Source organism: Oncorhynchus keta, chromosome 27 (assembly GCF_023373465.1).
Source record: "Oncorhynchus keta strain PuntledgeMale-10-30-2019 chromosome 27, Oket_V2, whole genome shotgun sequence".
NCBI classification, from domain to species: domain Eukaryota; kingdom Metazoa; phylum Chordata; class Actinopteri; order Salmoniformes; family Salmonidae; genus Oncorhynchus; species Oncorhynchus keta.
Window position 1 is genome coordinate 36,520,743 of NC_068447.1, and position 19,894 is coordinate 36,540,636.

Sequence of the window (19,894 nt, forward strand, 5' to 3'; positions counted from 1 at the left end):
TGCGCATGTTATGTGTGTGTGTGTGTGTGTGTGTGTGTGTGTGTGTGTGTGTGTGTGTGTGTGTGTGTGTGTGTGTGTGTGTGTGTGTGTGTGTGTGTGTGTACTGTGTGTGTGTCAGTGTAAGGGTAGAGTCCAGTGTGTGTGCATAGAGTCAGTGCAGGAGAGTTGGTGCAACAAAGGGTCAATGCAGGTAGTCTGGGTAGCCATTTGATTAGCTATTTAGCAGTCTTGTTTAGTATTCTTATGGTTTGGTGGTAGAATCTTTTCATGGTCCTGTTGGTTCCAGACTTGGTGCACTGGTACCGCTTGCCATGAGGTAGCCGAGAGAACAGTCTATGGCTTGGGTGGCTGGAGTCTTTGACATTTTTTTTGTGCCTTTCTCTGACACTGCCTTGTATCGAGGTCCTAGAGGGCAGGGAGCTTGGCACCAGTGATGTACTTGGCAGTACTTCCCTTCCCTCTGTAGTGCCTTCCGGTCATGTCCTTTGCAGTTGCGGTACCAAGTGGTGATGCAGCCCGTCAAAATGCTCTCAATTGTGCGGCTGTAGAACTTTTTGAGAATCTGAGGGCACATGCCATCTTTTCAGCCTTCTAAGGGGGAAGAGGTGCTGTCGTGCCCTTTTCACAACTGTATGGGTATGTGTGGACCATGTTAATTCCTTAGATCATGATGTTATAATAGACATAATGATGATGATAATAATAATATCTTATCAGATCATGAACAGTGCATATGGAAAAGGGTCAAATGGAAAGACTGCTTTCGACTGTGCTGTGTTTTAGTGAAGTTAGCTGGCAAGGTTGGACAAATAATTATTACCTTCTGGTAAAGGTAATCCTATCTAATTAAAAGGCATATGAGGTAAATGTTTAGATTTGTTAAAAGTCAAGCTTAGAGAAAACACATTTTTCAAAGTGCCACTTTATTACAAAAGTATAAACTTGACCGACATTTTCATGAATATTAATCTTGATATAAAACATTACAATCTTTTTCATTTTTAGCACTTAATTACAAGCTTCGGGCACAAGACCACGTCATCTGATTAGCAAACACACAACAGTAGCTGCCACATAAAACTTAGCTGGGCTTTTCAATGAACACATCATAGCGTAAGTGGCTTGGAAAAATGTAACAAAAGCACATCAAACTTCACATTGTAACTTACTTCTTTGCAAATTTGCCACCAGAGAAGTCATTCCAAAAACACAACCAAACATAAATAGTAAAAGATAGATTTCTTGACACCAATTATATATTTATTATTATTTCTCATTTCGTAACATACACACACGCACATTGCGTCAACATACATAATAATAATAATAACCACATTGTGTGCTGGTATATTTGGTCAGATGAAGTTTTCTTCTTTAGTATCCAGGTTGAGATGACGTTTTGCGTTATACTTTTTATACTCTCCTTCACAATCTCTGCGTTGGATCATTGGCATTTATTGTCACTTGCACTGTTGTTGTTTTTTTCCTGTATATTTAAGATGTCACTGGGGATCGAGAGTAGATCAAAATGTTCATCAGTGGCGTGATGAGACACAGCTATGGAGGGTTTGTTGATGGATGTCAGTTCCGCCATGAGTTCAGAGTTGAGGATGGTGGAATCACCATCGTCAGTGATCAGGACTGTGAGGCAGAAGCACTATCTTGGCTGATCCACAGTTTTGAGAGTGATGATGGAGCTATTCAATTTGTGTGGACTCCACCAGCATGCCCCCTTGACTAGATATGGCCCCTGTAGTTCACATAGTAGTATCCTATCCTCTCTGTGGTGAAGACGAAGGCAGTAACCAACTTGACAGTAACAATTACCAGAGATTTCCAGTGACCAAAGCTATCCTGAATCAGAATGACATTTTGCTCTCTAATAGAAACAAGGCAACATAATAACTAAACAATCAACAACATTATCAAAAAAGAAACCATTCTTAGATACCACATGACAGTGCTTGATTTGAGTTTTTTTAGCATGCAACATTAAGCAGGCAAAGTGCAAGAAAAAGATCGACAAAATAAAACACGTCATTTACAGATGGCATTGGAGACAGTAGTCCATGTGATATGTAACAAATGAAAAGGGAAAAATATCTGCTATTATCATCTGAGAATATGGTCAAATTATTTGTGTTTTTTGGGTGGGAAGAAAACAACAATGTGTGCAATTTAGTTAATTATTCTCTCGTAATTTGACTCTTGGTCCCTGAGCTTTCAAGTCTTTTGATTAATATTTAATTTCTTTACTTTTAATACTTTTAATTCCTTCCTGAATCACACCTCGACCAACTTGGGGGAAAGGTCTGCCGTTCACAGACTAAGTGCTACATAGGGAGTAAACTGAAAGTTGTGCTCATTCCTAAACTAGGGCTCCAGGATTGCCAGTACAATAACACTGTTTTAACCATAGAAATGAATTATATTTCAATGGTTAGACCTGCAAAAATTGGGAAGAATTTTCCAAATGTTCCCTCTAATTGTGCTCTGCACATTGTTAAAATAGTGCTGCCATCCTACAGATATTTCTGTAATAGTTTTGTGCTCATTTCTCATCACTACCTTTGGATTCAAGGTAGGGGTTTGACCCAGCCAAGGGCTTTCTCTTCAGCCCAGGTCATTAACCACTGACCAACACTGTTGCCCTAGGCTCTGAAAGGCAGGAAGTTATGACTGTAATGTAAACATGTGAGTGAGCATGAGAGGGGCTCAAACAGCTCTCCTCGACCGTGGTCTTCTTTTTAAATGTGAGAGGTCACAGGTCACAGAGGGAGCAGCCTTAGAGCCCAGTGACATACATCTCCATGCCGTCGTTGAAGGTGAAGATGGTGGTGGTGCTGGAAGTGGCAGTTCCGCCCTGCTTCATGTCCCCTATACTCTCGTACAGGTTCTCCCCGGGCAGCAGCAGGGCTTTGGCTGGAAGGTGCTGTAACTTGGGGGTTTGCTGTGTGGGTGGTGGCGGGGGAGGCTGCTGCTGCTGCAAGGGCTGCTGGGACTTCTTCCTTCTGGGCCTGAGGGTGGCGCAGGTGTTGGGAGGCCGTTCGGTTCCTCCAACTCGCTTCCAACCACCACCACCTTCCATAGGCTCATAGGCAGGGTTGCATTCCTCCCCCGTCCCGATGGACTCGTAACAGTGGTCCTCCAGAGTTGCAGAGGCTCCTCCGACAGGCTTCCCTTCCTGCGGGGCCCAGTTCTGGGGCTTGACCACCACACTGAACCCACCGTCTCGGTCCCGGTCACCGCGTCCCAAGGTACGGAAGCCAATGTTTGCTGGGGGAGACCCAGGAACAGTTCTCTTCTTCTTGACTGGTTTGGAGTACATCTCTGCAGCCTAGAAACCACACAGCACAGGACAACCCTCAGTACTAATCAGTCTGATAAACACAACACATACTTTGTAATGACAAACATACTCACCAGAGGAGGCTGTTGGGAGAAGCTATAGGAGGACGGGCTCATTGTAATGGTTGGAATGGAACCCACGTTTGACTCCGTTCCATTAATTCCATTCCAGCCATTACAATGAGCGCGTCCTCCTATACATCCACCCACCAACTTCCACTGATACTCACCATAGCAGTAGATGGCTGAATGTTCTCTCCACTGTGAGGACTTAGAGGGCCTAAGGGTTTGTTTTGGAGCATGATGATGTCATCATCCTCTGGAGGCTTCCATATATACTGCTCTCCATTACCCATGAACACTGCCTCCTGCCAGCCAATCAGAGAACGGGAAGAACGGGTTGTCAACACATCACATATGATTGAGATGAAACACAGCAATAAAACAAACAAAACATAGTGCTTTTGTATAATACTTGGGAGAGTGTAATGAAAAGTTCAGTTACAGGCTTATTATTTAAAATGCCTTTGCTCTCCTCTGCTAATATATATATTCTTATCGGCAGACTCAACAGCCTCGGTTTTTCGGATGACTGCCTTGCCTGGTTCACCAATTACTTTGCAGACAGAGTTCAGTGTGTCAAATCGGAGGGCATGCTGTCCGGTCCTCTGGCAGTCTCTATGGGGGTGCCACAGGGTTCAATTCTCGGGCCGACTCTTTTCTCTGTATATATCAATGATGTTGCTCTTGCTGCGGGCGATTCCCTGATCCACCTCTACGCAGACGACACCATTCTATATACTTTCGGCCCGTCATTGGACACTGTGCTATCCAACCTCCAAACGAGCTTCAATGCCATACAGCACTCCTTCCGTGGCCTCCAACTGCTCCTAAACGCGAGTAAAACCAAATGCATGCTTTTCAACCGATCGCTGCCTGCACCCGCATGCCCGACTAGCATCACCACCCTGGATGGTTCCAACCTTGAATATGTGGACATCTATAAGTACCTAGGTGTCTGGCTAGACTGCAAACTCTCCTTCCAGACTCACATCAAACATCTCCAATCAAAAATCAAATCCAGAGTCGGCTTTCTATTCCGCAACAAAGCCTCCTTCACTCACGCTGCCAAGCTTACCCTAGTAAAACTGACTATCCTACCGATCCTCGACTCCGGCGATGTCATCTACAAAATGGCTTCCAACACTCTACTCAGCAAACTGGATGCAGTCTATCACAGTGCCATCCGTTTTGTCACTAAAGCACCTTATACCACCCACCACTGCGACTTGTATGCTCTAGTCGGCTGGCCCTCACTACATATCGCCAGACCCACTGGCTCCAGGTCATCTACAAGTCCATGCTAGGTAAAGCTCCGCCTTATCTCAGTTCACTGGTCACGATGGCAACACCCATCCGTAGCACGCGCTCCAGCAGGTGTATCTCACTGATCATCCCTAAAGCCAACACCTCATTTGGCCGCCTGCCGTTCCAGTACTCTGCTGCCTGTGACTGGAACGAAACAAAAATCGGGCTGAAGTTGGAGACTTTTATCTCCCTCACCAACTTCAAACATCAGCTATCCGAGCAGCTAACCGATCGCTGCAGCTGTACATAGTCTATTGGTAAATAGCTCACCCTTTTCACCTACCTCATTCCCATACTGTTTTTATACTGTTTTTATTTATTTACTTTTCTGCTCTTTTGCACACCAATATCTCTACCTGTACATGCCCATCTGATCATTTATCACCAGTGTTAATCTGCAAAATTGTATTATTCGCCTACCTCCTCATGCCTTTTGCACACATTGTATATAGACTGCCCATTTTTTTCTACTGTGTTATTGACTTGCTAAATTGTTTACTCCATGTGTAACTCTGTGTTGTCTGTTCACACTGCTATGCTTTATCTTGGCCAGGTCGCAGTTGCAAATGAGAACTTGTTCTCAACTAGCCTACCTGGTTAAATAAAGGTGAAATAAAAAAAAATAAAAAAATAAAATAAAATATACACAAGTCATTCTTTGTGTGCAAACATACATATAAATGCATTACATTACATTTGCACTCTAAACATCTCAATGAAATGTTTAGCTCTCAACAGAAGTACTTGAGCTGCAGAGGCATCAGGAGAAATTGACTAAGATTCAATGCTCTCTAGGGGCTGCCTAGGGACCCAGCATCCATGACAGATCCTAAAGAAGATGCATGCTCATTCACAACACCTCAAACAGCCTTGCAGGCATAAATGTAGGAAGCATCTAGATTCTAGACCATTACAGTTGATTCATGCAAGCTGTACAGCTCTACATTATTGGAGCACAGGGGATACTAACCAAATCAAGAATACATTATGTATATTAAAACTAGGATTAGGGACTTGACTTAAAGTACCACATCTTGTGGATTTTAACTGATAAGTGTAGCTTGCTGTTTGAATGACAGGACAGCCAAGCAGCACCATTGTCTTTCTGCAGGGATAATGATCTGTGTTTCAATGCATTGCGTCATCTATATGGCATTGAGCCCGAGAGAGCAGCGCTGTGAAGAATGCTAAGCACAAAACGTAATCTTATACAAAACACACAAACATACACACACACACAGTCTGTGAGTAATACATGTAGTGAACTGGAAGTACATAAAGAGACATGTATAAACAGGCAGGAAAATTGCAGTGAAATGAATCACCATTTCTGTACACATGGCCTTCGTCAAGGTCTGACTTTCAGACTCCCCTAACGAACAGAAATCTGTATCTGTATAATTCTGTATTATCAGCCTTTTTTCTACCAACCTTGGGGAAGGTGGGCAGGTTGAAGGCCTCCGCGTTTTTCCGGAGCATCTTAACACTGTGAGGGTGTGGCGGAAGCGGGGCAGGATGTGAAGGTGGGGCGTGGCGAGGGGGCGGAACCGGTGCCTCCCCCATATCCGTCCCACTATCTCTCTTTTGGGGGACAGCCTTGTCCACCTTCAGGAGCTTACGGACGCAGGCGTACTCTGCAGTAGTCTCCGGGGGGTGTGGAGGAGCCATGGCCTGGGGGATGGGATCTGGCTCGGGGAGCAGTTCATTCAACCCATCCCCGTCTGGGTCAGGGGGGGCAGGGGTGTTGGCTGGGACGGCCGGAGGGGCTGGGGTGTCTGTCTCCCCGGCCCTGCCCACTATGGCGTAGAGGTTGTTATCAGGGCCACGCTTTGGGGAGGAGCGTTGACCGACCTCAGAGTAGGTGTGCTCCTCTCCCGTACCAGAGGGTGCTTGGGGTAGTGTCCGTCCCCCGGAGCGCAGGTCAGAGTTGGACCGGCGGCTGGGCAGCAGCAGGAGGTCCATGCTGGCCGGACGGTTCTTTTTGGATGACTCTGCAGGACACATGGAAACCAGAAAGGTTAGCATTCTTTCACACCTAAATAAAAGAAGGCTTTGTAAAAGGTGTCAATTTCATTGTTTGTTATGTAGTGAAGATTTCTCGAAATGGAGCTCAACATTTGTGATAGTCTTATACCTAAGAGTTCTACTCACTCTTGCCATTGCAGTTTAGCTTGTTCATCTCACCGTCCGACTTGCTGATGGAACGCAGCCTTGACTGCTTGAGTATACTCTGAAAACACACAAACAAATTATAGTTTTTCTCAATCGCTTGAATGCATAATGTATCCATGCTTTACCTAAAATGATGCTCACCGCTGAGGTAAATGTGGTAATATGAGGGATTCTCTGCTCACCATGTCCATCAGCCTGTGCTTCCCACCTTCACTGGAGACATTATGCGTCTTTCCCTTCCTATAATAAACACAACATTTCATGTACTATAAAGACGCAAATAGCTGTGTGCGTGTGCACATGGTCATGGTCATTAACTCATCTCACCTCTGGCAGCCCACACAGAGCACCACGATGAGGATGGTGACGACGAAGGCTGAGGCAGCAGCGATAGCGCCCAGCAGCAGGACCTTGCCGTAGGAAGGAGACGTGAAGTTCAGCCCGTCCTGCATGGAGGCCATGTGGGAGCGCTGGCGCTCGCTCTCTCACAACCACACACTCACCACACACATGCACACCACACACGTAGGCACCACAACCTCCCTGGGCTCTGCAGAGACGGAGAAGGAGAGGAAAGAACTGTGTGTTTGTCATACAGATCAGCTGCTCTTATTTAAGCCCACGGAATTGTAAGGGGGAATGGGGAACTTGGGCAAACATATCATTCAAATAAAAAGGAGAAGACATCATGAAAAACAGTTGCTTGAATTGCTCCATTTATTCCATTGCTCCAAGGACCAACAAAAGAAGGACATAGGAATAACCAAGAGATCAACCACAGCATTTCTGACCTCCTTTTCTTTGTCCTCTTTTCCTCTCCACTGACTGTCATTTGCCCTGTGGCATCTTTATTTTCCTTGGCTCGTTAAGGATTTGGGGCATTTCTGACACATCCACAAAATGTCAGGTACCTAACCTGTTGTGTCCAAAGAGCCCATAGTACTACAATCAACATCAGTGGAATTAATATCCAGATTCAAATGTGTGCTGGACTTTATCTTTGAAACTACGCTTAATCTTTAGTCTTCAGGGACCACCCTCACCAGAACCTTTCCTCTACACACACATATGCTGTACCAATCTTCCCTGCGAGAAACCAGTTGAAGATATGCTGACATATGTGTTTGTTTAAGTGTAATGTAATTCACCCCACATAACTATCATGATTTGCCCCATGTTTGAATCAATCCTGCACAACAGTGTCAATGAGTCACATGGGAGCTAAAAATACTGTAACACAGACACAAGAAACAGAGAGAGGCACACATCATTATCTTATTCCAAAACCAAAGAGAAGATAGAGAACAGAGGAAACCATCTTTTCTTTGATTATATTGTCCTCCAAGCTTTTTCCTCTCTCAGTGAAAGAGGAGTGTAAGGTGGACGGTTTGATTGAAACAAAGAGGAAAAGTCCTTATCATGGTTATTTCATGATGCCCTCCAAATCTCAAAGCGACAGCAAATATGTTTCTGATATAACTGTCCTGGCTGACTAATCAGTCGCATATTTTCACAAAAATCCGTTCAACTTGTTGAACTACATTACTACAGAAGAAAACACCAAGTATTTTGAACCAGCAATCCCCAAGGTGCTAGCCTATTTTGAAACAGGTTCCCAAATCTCTTCTCACAGATATATTAATTGGTGAATATACTGTCACGATCTTTATACATTGCGATTCATATGACTCCTTTCACTCTGATCTATAGTCTAAAGTCTCTCTATACCTTCAACTTTACGACTTCTCCAGAGCTCATCATAGCCTCTTGTTGACTAACAGTTGAAGTTGAGTCGGGATGGTCTCAATTAGTACAGAAGGAAAGAGTTATAATCACTTAACTTAACTTTGTCTCTGCATGTGGCTATGGTTGGACATCTGTGCTTCTGAATATATTTATGCTAACTATGGAGTGCCATAACCTGGCATGAAAAACATTTGACATTTAAATGCTCAGGTCACACAGCATGCTGAGGTACAGTATGTTTTCTTTATGTCCTTGTTAACAGAGGAACATTGTTTTCTGCACTACTACCCCCATCTCCCCCCAAACACTGGTTCAGACCAGCTGCTAGGTAATTAGGAGGTACTGTGATGTATGTCCAGTTTCACAGGTGCTTTTCCCCTCTTCAATTAACTCCTATTAGGTTCCTCTTATATTTTTATCTCTTGCACACAAAAACAAACCCTCATCTCCCATGACTGTCTGACATGCCTATCGCTCAACCATTTCTTCAGTTAGACATAATAGTAAATTGGCTCCTACACACTGAAACAGAGAGCTCTGCACTGAATCCTGTTCCGGTACAGCGAAAATGGGATGGGGTGTGTTTGGGGGGGGTTCTGGGCAGGTGGGGGGAGTTTTGAGCTGTGCGCCTTTGTGCCTGCATCATTAATTCTATAGAAATAGATGAGGTTGTGAAGAATGTAGCACTGATTTGAAACATATGGATATTCCACACAGGGAATTTCAACACCAACAGATATGCATGTTTCTGCCAAGTGTTGATGTCTTTCAAGCATTTATGTCCTCCTTGGGAATTGGAGTAAATAATTGGTGGAATGCACACACATTATTTTTTGGTTTTAGCCAAAAGAGTGTCTATGGTCAGATCAATTCAGTGACTATGGGACCAATGTGCCAATTTGGTAGGCACTTACATGGTTAGTATTGTTGCTCATTAGCATACCAGTGTGGGTATCCAAAATGGCTGAAGCAGCTCAGATAAATTAGCCTTAGCCTTGCCATTGCAGTGGGCTGTGGTGGTGGTCTGTACAGTGCTAGTAGGGCACATGTTTACATTCTAAATTATATGGGAGAGAAAGTACTGATTCTTCCAAAAATATGGTTTCATCCTTCAGCTGTTCTCATAAGTATGATACAGAGTGCTCTCAACAGGGCACAAACACAAACTGTGCTCTTTCTTGACTCACAAATTAGTCCCTGCTTGATAAATATGAATAGAATGTATTAATAAATGACATTTCGCAACAGTAGAGAGCCAACCACTACATACCTGTACAGATCTTTTGGCAATGACTGTACAATACATTGAGGCAGGAAACATGCTTAATAACACATCTGTATTACCTTACAACTTAACGGACATACCTATATATGGTATATTGTGTGTAAAGCATGTCATAAAAGTGATAAATACAGGGGATGTATAAACAGGAGAGGTGAAAAAACCTTTAACTTTACACAATTTAAAAAATTCCCACCAGAATTCAAATGTCTTTAAGTGCATTCCAACTCCCTCCCCAGAGTTGACCCAGAATATATATTTTGTAACACTCTCACAAGAATATCCTGAATATTCTGAAATAGACAAATGGATCCAGAAAGACATATTCTATTCATTCAGAAATCTGACAGTGTATCTATGTTCTGAGAACAGAACACAGATGTTTTGAGCAAGGGTAAGGCAAGAGGAAGTAGAGCAGAGTAAGGCTGAAAGGAGGGTGAGGAAGAAAGAGAGAGGCAGGCACATCAGTGTGTGCGTGGGAGTTCCGTGACAGGAGTTTTGAAGAAGCTGAAAAGCCGATGATGAGAGGAGACTGTCACATTTCCAGAGCCAGGTTCCCAGAGCTGCTGCCTTGTTGTCTCTGTCGGTCCACCTCCTCCTCCTCCCAACATATTCTACTCTACTCTCTCTCTATCCCCTGCCTTACCCCTTGGCTCATAGTCAGAGTGACGCCTCGGCACTGCAGTGTAATCTCTGGCCCTGGAGCAGCTTTCTCTAAGCCAACCAATTGGACGTTGCGCTCCGAGCAGAGCAAAGCAGTCAAATGGCCCTTCACCAGAGGCTCCTCTGCTAAACAAAGCCCCTCTCCCCAGCCACAGAGAAAACCCCCTCATCCTATGGCAATCTATCTATACTATGCGCTTAAACCTCAAACTGTAAATGTTCATTGTTCTTCTACCCCTTGTGTTGCCCTACCTGTCTGTGTGTTACTGGGGTGACAGGAGGCTGGGCATGTCAGGGTATAAGGGAGCTGAGAACAGGACATGTAGTGTGGGTCCTTGAGAGGCCATTGAGACAAGTTTTAGAGCATGTTGATGCACCTCTTTATGCCTACATTATGTCTTTAAGCCTGTATCTGCATGCACATCTGTTTTGTGGAGAAGGGATCCGCATGTGTATTTCATTTGTATAGTCTGGAAAGGGTACTGGGTTGGAAATCGTAAAAAAGGGTACAAGCTAGCCGACAACTCAATGAGCGTGCCGAACACCTTCCAGAACCGGCACGAGATCTCAGCACCCCGGTCGGAGACAATGTCCACTGGGAATCTGAGGATACGGAAGACGTGCTGCACCATAAGCTGGGCCGTCTCCTTGGCCGAGGGTAGTTTGGGGAGAGGAATGAAGTGGGCGGCTTTGGAAAACCAGTCAACCAAAGCCAGGATGGCAGTGTTGCCCTAAGACGGGGGGAGACCCATGACGAAATCCAGGGATATGCGCTTAAACCTCAAACTGTGAGCGACAGGCTGTGGTTGAAGCAGACCAGCCGGAACTTGCCGAGGAGTCTTGTTCTGTGCACAGACCGTGCAGGCGGCGACTAACAAGGTAACATCCGAAACCATAGTAAGCCACCAAAAGCGTTGTTCAACGGGAACCCGGGTGGCAGCCAAGACTGGAGGAATGGGCCAAATCCAAAACCGCGGACCGGACTGCGTCAGGCACAAACATCCGGTTATCTGGGCCCCCCCATCTGTTTCGCTATACCCTAGCTGAGTGCTGTAGCCAGGCACGAGGTGGGAAGGAATCCGGGGTGGTAAAAGTGGGGTTATAGCGGCGAGACATGGCATCCGGGCTTGACGTTCTTGGACCCCGGCCGGTAGGAGAGGGTAAAAGTTGAGCTAGGTAAACAGCAGGGTCCATCTCGCCTGTCTGGAGTTGAGGCACTTGGCCGTGTGGAGATACTGCATGTTTTTGTGGTCGGCCCACACAATGAACGGATGTTCCGCCCTTTCTAGCCAATGCCTCCATTCCTCCAACGCCATTTTCACCGCAAGAAGCTCCCGATTCCCCACATGGCGTTGAGGCGGTGGGAGAAGAAGGCACAGGGATGCAGCTTAAGGTCCAGGGCAGAACCTTGGGACAGGACAGCCCCCACTCCGACATCCGAAGCATCGGCCTTCATCACAAACTGACGGGAAGGGTCAGGATGAGCCAAGATAGGAACAGTGGTGAAGCTGCGTTTGAGATCCCGGAATGCTCGGTCAGCGGCAGAGGACCACGTGAACGGAACCTTGGTAGAGGTGAGTGCAGACAGGGGGAGACCAGGGTGCTGTAACCCAGGATAAAGCGGTGTAAAGATTTGCAAACCTCAGGAAGCATTGCAGCTGCACCCTGGATATAGGCTGAGGCCAATCCACCCCCGCTTACACCTTCCTGGTATCCATCTGGACACTCCCAGCAGAGATGATAGCCCAGAAAGGGAATGGTGGAGCAATGGAACTTGCACTTTCCACCTTAACAAACAGCTGGTTCTCCAGAAAATGCCGCAACTATTTTGACGTAATTGATCCATGGCACGAAGCCTCCAGTGATGATCCATGGCACGAAGCCTCCAGTGATGATCCATGGCCCGAAGCCTCCAGTGATGATCCATGGCACGAAGCCTCCAGTGATGATCCATGGCATGAAGCCTCCAGTGATGATCCATGGCACGAAGTCTCCAGTGACGATCCATGGCCCGAAGCCTCCAGTGATGATCCATGGCACAAAGCCTCCAGTGATGATCCATGGCCCAGAGCCTCCAGCGACGGTTCCCAGTCCGGAGCCTCCAGCGACAGTCCCCAGTCCGGAGCTTCCAGAGACGACGATCTGCGGTCCGGAGTCCGCAATGACGATCTACCGTCCGGAGTCCACGACGACGATCCCCGCACCAGAGGTGCCACCAAAGTGGGGGGAGCCTCAAGCGGAGCGGGGTCTGCGTCCCGCACCGGAGCCTCCACCGAGATAAGATGCCCACCTGGACCCTCCCCTATAGGTTCAGGTTTGCGGCCGGAGTCCTCACCTTTGGGAGGGGTACTGTCACGCCCTGACCTTAGAGAGCCTTGTTTATTCTCTATTTGTGACTTGGGTGGGCAAATCTATGTTTCTATTTCTTTGTTGGCCTAGTATGGTTCCCAATCAGAGGCAGCTGTTTATCGTTGTCTCTGATTGGGGATCATACTTAGGCAGCCTTTTTTCCCACCTTAGATTGTGGGATCTTGTTTTTGCATAGTTGCTGTCTAGCCCTGCAGAACTTTACGTTCGGTTTTGTATTTTGTTGTTTTGTCAGAGTTCAGTATTAAAAATCATGAACACTTTCCACGCTACGCTTTGGTCTCATTCTTCTAACGACGGGAATTTCCACGTGTTGATCAAAAACGAGGGCACTGTCAGCCATCAGTGTAGCTAGCTAGCATGCTAACTTTATCTAGCTAGCTAATGTTATCTGTTGTTGCTGTGTGTTTTTTTTAAATACACAGCATTCAAAGGATTTGCCAGCTGACTATGGCTTCTAAAACTGGACTTGTCATAAGCACTAATTTAGGGAAAACTTTGCCACAGATGGAAACCACTGGCCTATCTTTGACTTCGCAATCTATTGTTGCCTCCAAAGTTATGGCATTTTCCATGAATTGCGGCAGGCAAATCCACCATAGAAACAGTTAGAAGAAATTGTGATGAAGCTCCAGAAATTATGGATAACTATTGAAAGATAGCTGATATGCGTTTTTCTACATTGTAATGGACACGGTGCAACCTTTGGTAGGTAGGCTGCTGGCAGGCTTTAGCTGCGGTACAACAAAGCCAAGTCAGATCGTGCTCATAGTTCTCACAGGGGAAGTGAAATGATGGGCTACAATGACTTTGCTCATGATCATGCACGCCACAAATGACATGTAACTAACTATAAGTTCCTTGAATTTTATTTTGCGAGTGCCCTTTCATTATCTGGATAGACACTTGTAGTTTCTAGCTGACGTTACTGTCACGCCCTGACCAGAGAGAGCCTTTTTATTCTCTATTTTGGTTAGGTCGGGGTGTGACTAGGGTGGGTGATCGAGTGTGTTTATTTATACGTTGGCCTGGTATGGTTCCCAATCAGAGGCAGCTGTTTAGCGTCTCTGATTGGGGATCATATTTAGGCAGCCATTTCCTCTTGTTTTTGTGTTGTTGCCTGTGAGCACTTCATTTATGTCACGTTTCGTTCATTCTTTATTGTTTTTGTGCGTTTCACTCAAATAAACATGTGGAACCCAGATCACGCTGCGCTTTGGTCCGAGTATGCTTCCAACGATGATCGTGACAGTTACACCAATCAAAGCAGTGCAGTGTGTAGTTAAGCAAAACTTTAGTGGTCAAAACCATTCATCTTGGGGGTGACAGTGGGAGCAGGTTTTCAAAGGCTATCATATCACGCAATTGTATATTTGACCATTTATAAAATGGTCATATATAAAAAAAGAATAATACAGACTAGCTCAAAAATAAGTGAACATTTACAAATTATCCAATGGATATGATCATTTTCTGGTAAAAAAAAAAAAAAAAAACCTTTGTGCCCCTTATTTTAATTTGCTCCATGGCTCAAGTGGACACATGGCTGTTTGACTCATCTCAGTCACGAAGAGGAATAACTTTGCAGCTGTTGTCACGCCCTGGTCTTAGTATTTTGTGTTTATATATTTATTTGGTCAGGCCAGGGTGTGACATGGGTTTATTTTTGTTGTGTTTTCGTATTGGGGTTTTAGTAGGCATTGGGATTGCGGCTGAGTAGGGGTGTCTAGCACACACCCGGACCAAGCGGCGTGTCAACAGGCAGCGACAGCAGAAGCAGCGAAAGGAGGAACGGACATGGGAGGATGAATTGTTCGGAGAAGGACCCTGGGATCAGCCTGGAGAATATCGCCGCCCCAAAGAAGAACTGGAGGCAGCGAGAGCTGAGAGGCGCTGGTATGAGGAGAAGCAACAGCGGCAGCAGGAGCAACAATATCGGGACTACACTACTTGGGAGGAAATAGACAGGTGGGCGGTCGACCCAGAGAGAGTGCTGGAGCCCGCCTGGGATTCGCTGGAGCAGTGCGAAGAGGGTTATAGGAGAATGGAGTTGGAGAGACAAGGAAGCCCGAGAATCAGCCCCAAAAATGTATGGGGGGGCTCAGGGAGAGTGTGGCAGAGTCAGGAGTCAGACCTGAGCCAACTCTCCCTGTTTATCGTGAGGAGCCAAGGAGTAGACCAGAACCAGAGCCGGTGTTAGAGGTGAGCGAAGCAGAGACTGTGAAGGAGTTAATGGGGAAAGTGGAGGAGAGAGTAATGAGGGAGTTGCTAGTTTGGTGCTTTAGGTACGATATTCGTCCGACGGAGCGTGTCGGGGAATTGATGGCACCTGGGTCAGCGCTCCATACTCGTCCTGAGGTGCGTGTTAGTCGGCTGGTGAAAATTGTGCCAGCCTCACGCACTAGGCCTCCTGTGTACCTACCTAGCCTTGCACGTCCTGTGCCAGCCCTGCTCTCAGGCTCTCCAGTACACCTTCACGGTCCGGTCCATCCTGTGCCACCTTCACACAGCAGTCCTCCGGTGGCAGCTCCCCGCACCAGGCTTCCTTTGCGTGTCCTCGGTCCAGTACCACCAGTTCCAGCACCACGCACCAGGCCTTCAGTGCGCCTCGCCTGTTCAGCGCAGCCAGAGCCTTTCTCCTCTCCAGTGCTGTCGGAGCCTCCCGCCTGTTCAGCGCAGCCAGCGCTTTCCTCCTCTCCTGCGCTGCCGGAGTCTCCCGCCTGTTTAGCGCAGCCAGAGTTTTCCTCCTCTCCTGCGCTGCCAGAGTCTCCCGCATGTTCAGCGCTGCCAGCCTGCATGGAGCAGCCTGAGCTGCCAGTCTGCATGGAGCAGCCAGGGCTGTCAGTCTGCATGGAGCAGCCAGGGCTGCCAGTCTGCAGGGAGCAGCCAGGGCTGCCAGTCTGCATGGAGCAGCCAGAGCTGTCAGTCTACATGGAACAGCCAGATCTGCCAGTCTACATGGAACAGCCAGATCTGCCAGTCAGCCAGACTCTTCCAGATCTGCCAGTCAGCCAGACTCTTCCAGATCTGCCAGTCAGCCAGACTCTTCCAGATCTGCCAGTCAGCCAGACTCTTCCAGACCTGCCAGTCAACCAGACTCTTCCAGATCTGCCAGTCAGCCATGATCTTCCAGATCTGCCAGTCAGCCATGATCTTCTAGATCTGCCAGTCAGCCAGACTCTTCCAGATCTGCCAGTCAGCCAGACTCTTCCAGATCTGCCAGTCAGCCAGACTCTTCCAGATCTGCCAGTCAGCCAGACTCTTCCAGATCTGCCAGTCAACCAGACTCTTCCAGATCCGCCAGCCAGCCAGGATCTGCCGGAGCCAACTACCTGCCTGAGCTTCCTCTCAGTCCCGAGCTTCCTCTCAGTCCCGAGCTTCCCCTCAGTCCCGAGCTTCTACCTCAGTCCCGAGAGGCCCCTCAGTCCAGTGGGATCCTTGGTGAGGGTTATTAGGCCTAGGTCGGCGGCGAGGGTCGCCAAATCAAAGGACGCGTTACAGGGGGACTAAGACTTGGTTGGAGTGGGGTCCACGTCCTGAGCCGGAGCCGCCACCGTGGACAGAAGCCCACCCGGACCCTCCCCTATGGGTTTTGGTGTGCGGCTGGGAGTCCGCACCTTGGGGGTTCTGTCACGCCCTGGTCTTAGTATTTTGTGTTTATATATTTATTTGGTCAGGCCAGGGTGTGACATGGGTTTATTTTTGTTGTGTTTTCGTATTGGGGTTTTAGTAGGCATTGGGATTGCGGCTGAGTAGGGGTGTCTAGCATAGGCTATGGCTGCCTGAGGTGGTTCTCAATCAGAGTCAGGTGATTCTCGTTGTCTCTGATTGGGAACCATATTTAGGTAGCCTAGGTTTCACTGTGTGTTTTGTGGGTGATTGTTCCTGTCTCTGTGTTTGTTGTCACAAGATAGGCTGTATAGGTTCTCGTTTCGTTTGTTGTTTTGTGTATTAAGTTATTTCATGTATCGTTCATTTTTCATTAAAGAACATGAGTAACCACCACGCCGCATTTTGGTCCGACTCTCTTTCAACAGACGAACGCCGTTACAGCTGTTTGTAATTAATAAACAACGCCATGCTGGTGGGTGGTAACATTCAAATAAAACCCAGCACTGAAACGAAATGTAGGCTAAAAATCATTTGTATGGCTTGGGAAAAGACCGCATTCACACGGATTTGAACGAAGTGGGCAGTTCGGATTTGTCAATTCAAGCCAAAATATATCATACTTTGACTAAAACGATGACTTATTGACTTAAATCATTGTGCAACATCATGGGTAATATTTGGCCTTCGTTTCTCATCTCGAAAAAGTAGATTTCTACTGGTGTGAGCCTTTAAATTTAGTTCAATATGGCAAAAAATAAAAATAAATACTACATTTCACAGAAAGCATTAGTTAAACCCTCAAGTTCACCATGAGGACTTCAAAAAGAAGCCAAATAAATTAAATGGTTGGTGGAAATATAATTGATTAGTATATGAACATTGTTTCTAGAGAACAGTTATATATTCTTTATTATCTGGAAGTGTGACCTGTCAGATTCAATTAAACTCTCATGTTCTATTGCCGAGTGGAATTTCTTTGAATTGCACTGTATTGAATTCTACGTCATGTCACTCAAGCTGAAATTCAAATTCTACATCCTGTGGGGTGTGGCCAATTCAACTTGAATTCCAACTAATGAGTTGATTGGGAGTCAATTCCACAATTCTGAATTGAGCACAACCCTGACACACACACACACACACACTCATATGCAAACAGATACATTGTCTCTATTCTCTCTATGTCCTAAACTCACCCCGGCCACAGCAAGCATAGCACTTAAGTCCTGATCAATCAATTGGGAGATGATGTGGAGAGCAGCCCCACCTTTTATCTGTGAGTCATTCCAGCCACACACACACACAGACAGACAGACACCATGAGCACATTGAGCCACAATTCAATCTGTGTGTGTGTGTGTGTGTGTGTGTGTGTGTGTGTGTGTGTGTGTGTGTGTGTGTGTGTGTGTGTGTGTGTGTGTGTGTGTGTGTGTGTGTGTGTGTGTGTGTGTGTGTGTGTGTGTGTGTGTGTGTGTGTGAGAGAGGGGGGGGGGGGTAAAGGAGACATGATGATGATGTGAATGAGGTCAGGTGCTTGCTTGCAATAACATTAACCATTTTAGCCTTGAATGAGGGAGAATATTGTCTGTGAGAGGATTCTCAGTAGCATGTATTCATCCATGAATTTATGTGTGCACTGAATGCTAAATAGATCTATAAAGGCTTAGGCTACTACAGGAAGCTGGCTCATACACTGGCCCTGTGGTTCTTCTCTCCCTGGCTCTGAGCTCCAACTGAGATTAATTTGTCTGCACCCTTTGCTGCTGACAAAAGCAAATCCCAAACCACCTTCTCCTTTGATACATTTTACCCTGTAGCAAACTCAAATGCATTTCGTCTTCTCCACAAGTAGGCTACACACAATGTTTCCTATTCAACCTCTTCATTATGCATCAGTCGAGTAGCCTGGTATGTGAGCCTAATGATTTGCGCCCTTGCCTGCACTGCACACCGTGACTCTCTCATAGGTTGAATGGGTTTTAACATCTCATCAAGAACCCCGACAGCTCAAACTGCAGTGATTCCGAAGACAACAGGTTAGAGACCAAACACGGAGCAGGCATAGCTGGCACAACATGACTCTAGCCATGACAGAGAGACTGGGTGTGAACACGCGAGGTGAATTTGGCAGTGCCAAGGCATATGAGAGAATCACCAAAAAGGTTCAGAGACACACGCACACATGAGAATCGATGTAGTGATTGTCATGTGTGCGTGTTCTCATTCACTGACCAAGCTTGGTGATCTCTTATCAAACACAAATATTGGTCTAATATGAATTATCTTTATGATTCAAAGAAGCCTCTCGAATACTAAGCATGCGATGTAAACGTAGTCTAGCCTATACATAACGTTTCCATAATGGCCGCATGCAATTACATTAAGGTTCTCTGACGAATCGGTTAATTAGACGTCTAATCACAAAAGCCAGGCAATGAAGTGACATTGTGGCTGTTGCACACGTGTCTGCTCTATTAAATGCATGACCCATTGGAAATAAAGGTAACGGAGCCTGTGAACACAAAGGAAAAAAATCGCGAGGAGAAATGCATTTATCTTACCAATCAATTATGAAATTGAAAAATATTAATAAGCTAATCAAATTTATGTCAGCAAAAAATCTATAATACAATTATGGGGATATATGAAAATCCCACATGCTGGAAAGGAGAGACATGCTCTAGGCAGAGCATTGCGCCAGGAGCTGATCTCATACTCACTCAGCTCAGAGATTCGGGAGGCGCGACGGCGCGCAGCGTCCACTTTGGTCTGTTCCTTCTGCGTCCACTCAGACCATCCACTCCCCGCTAGCATAATCAATTAAAGCGATAACTGGAGCCTCTTGTGTGAGAAAACATGACCCTAATGCACCATTGCATTTGGCATTTTTGGACACCTCCGCAAAAAGCAAAGCAAGCAGACAGATTAACTATGTTCCTCTGTATCCCCTGTGTTGTATCGAACCGTCAGATGTTCCTCCACAGTTTTTCAAGCCCCCTCCATCTCTACACTATGCCTCAGCTCGGTGGTAGAGCCATGTGACAGGGGAACTGGAGCACCCCAATTATGAATTTGTGATTTGCTTCTAGCGTCATCTCTCGGAAGGATGGAGAAGTGCTGTGAATGGAGTGCGTGGAGATTGGAATAACATTTCAATCTAAACCATCACACAGATGTGGACGTCTGAGGTGAAATAGATGACCATGTGTAATAATAATGTGGTAAGTGGTAGCCTGATGCTTTGAAATCACCAAGGATGGGTCATCATTTGGTTGATCAGGCTGTGTTACCACATCACTGGATGAAAGCAAATAATTATTATGATGTGTTTTACTG

At 46.2% G+C, this 19,894-nt stretch overlaps 1 protein-coding gene across 1 annotated transcript; it reads right to left on the reverse strand.

The window, feature by feature from the left end:
• Positions 1-904: 904 nt before the first annotated feature.
• LOC118359905 (uncharacterized) lies at positions 905-19,574 on the reverse strand. Its single transcript, XM_035738817.2, has 7 exons — positions 19,279-19,574; positions 7,216-7,438; positions 7,071-7,128; positions 6,868-6,946; positions 6,148-6,707; positions 3,579-3,716; positions 905-3,337 (listed from the first exon to the last, which is right to left on the reverse strand). The coding sequence occupies exons 2-7, from the start codon at positions 7,347-7,349 to the stop codon at positions 2,786-2,788; spliced, it is 1,521 nt and encodes a 506-aa protein (XP_035594710.1). The 5' UTR covers positions 7,350-7,438; positions 19,279-19,574; the 3' UTR covers positions 905-2,785.
• Between the last annotated feature and the right edge of the window lie 320 nt (positions 19,575-19,894).

Bases quoted from the DNA above. Each gene is read 5' to 3' on its own strand.
- LOC118359905 (XM_035738817.2), bottom strand. From the start codon at position 7,349: ATGGCCTCCATGCAGGACGGGCTGAACTTCACGTCTCCTTCCTACGGC. The intron at 7,129-7,215 runs GTGAGATGAGTT...TGTTTATTATAG, and splicing joins CTCTGTGTGGGCTGCCAGAG to GAAGGGAAAGACGCATAATG. The intron at 3,717-6,147 runs GTTGGTAGAAAA...ATTGGCTGGCAG, and splicing joins ACCTGCCCACCTTCCCCAAG to GAGGCAGTGTTCATGGGTAA.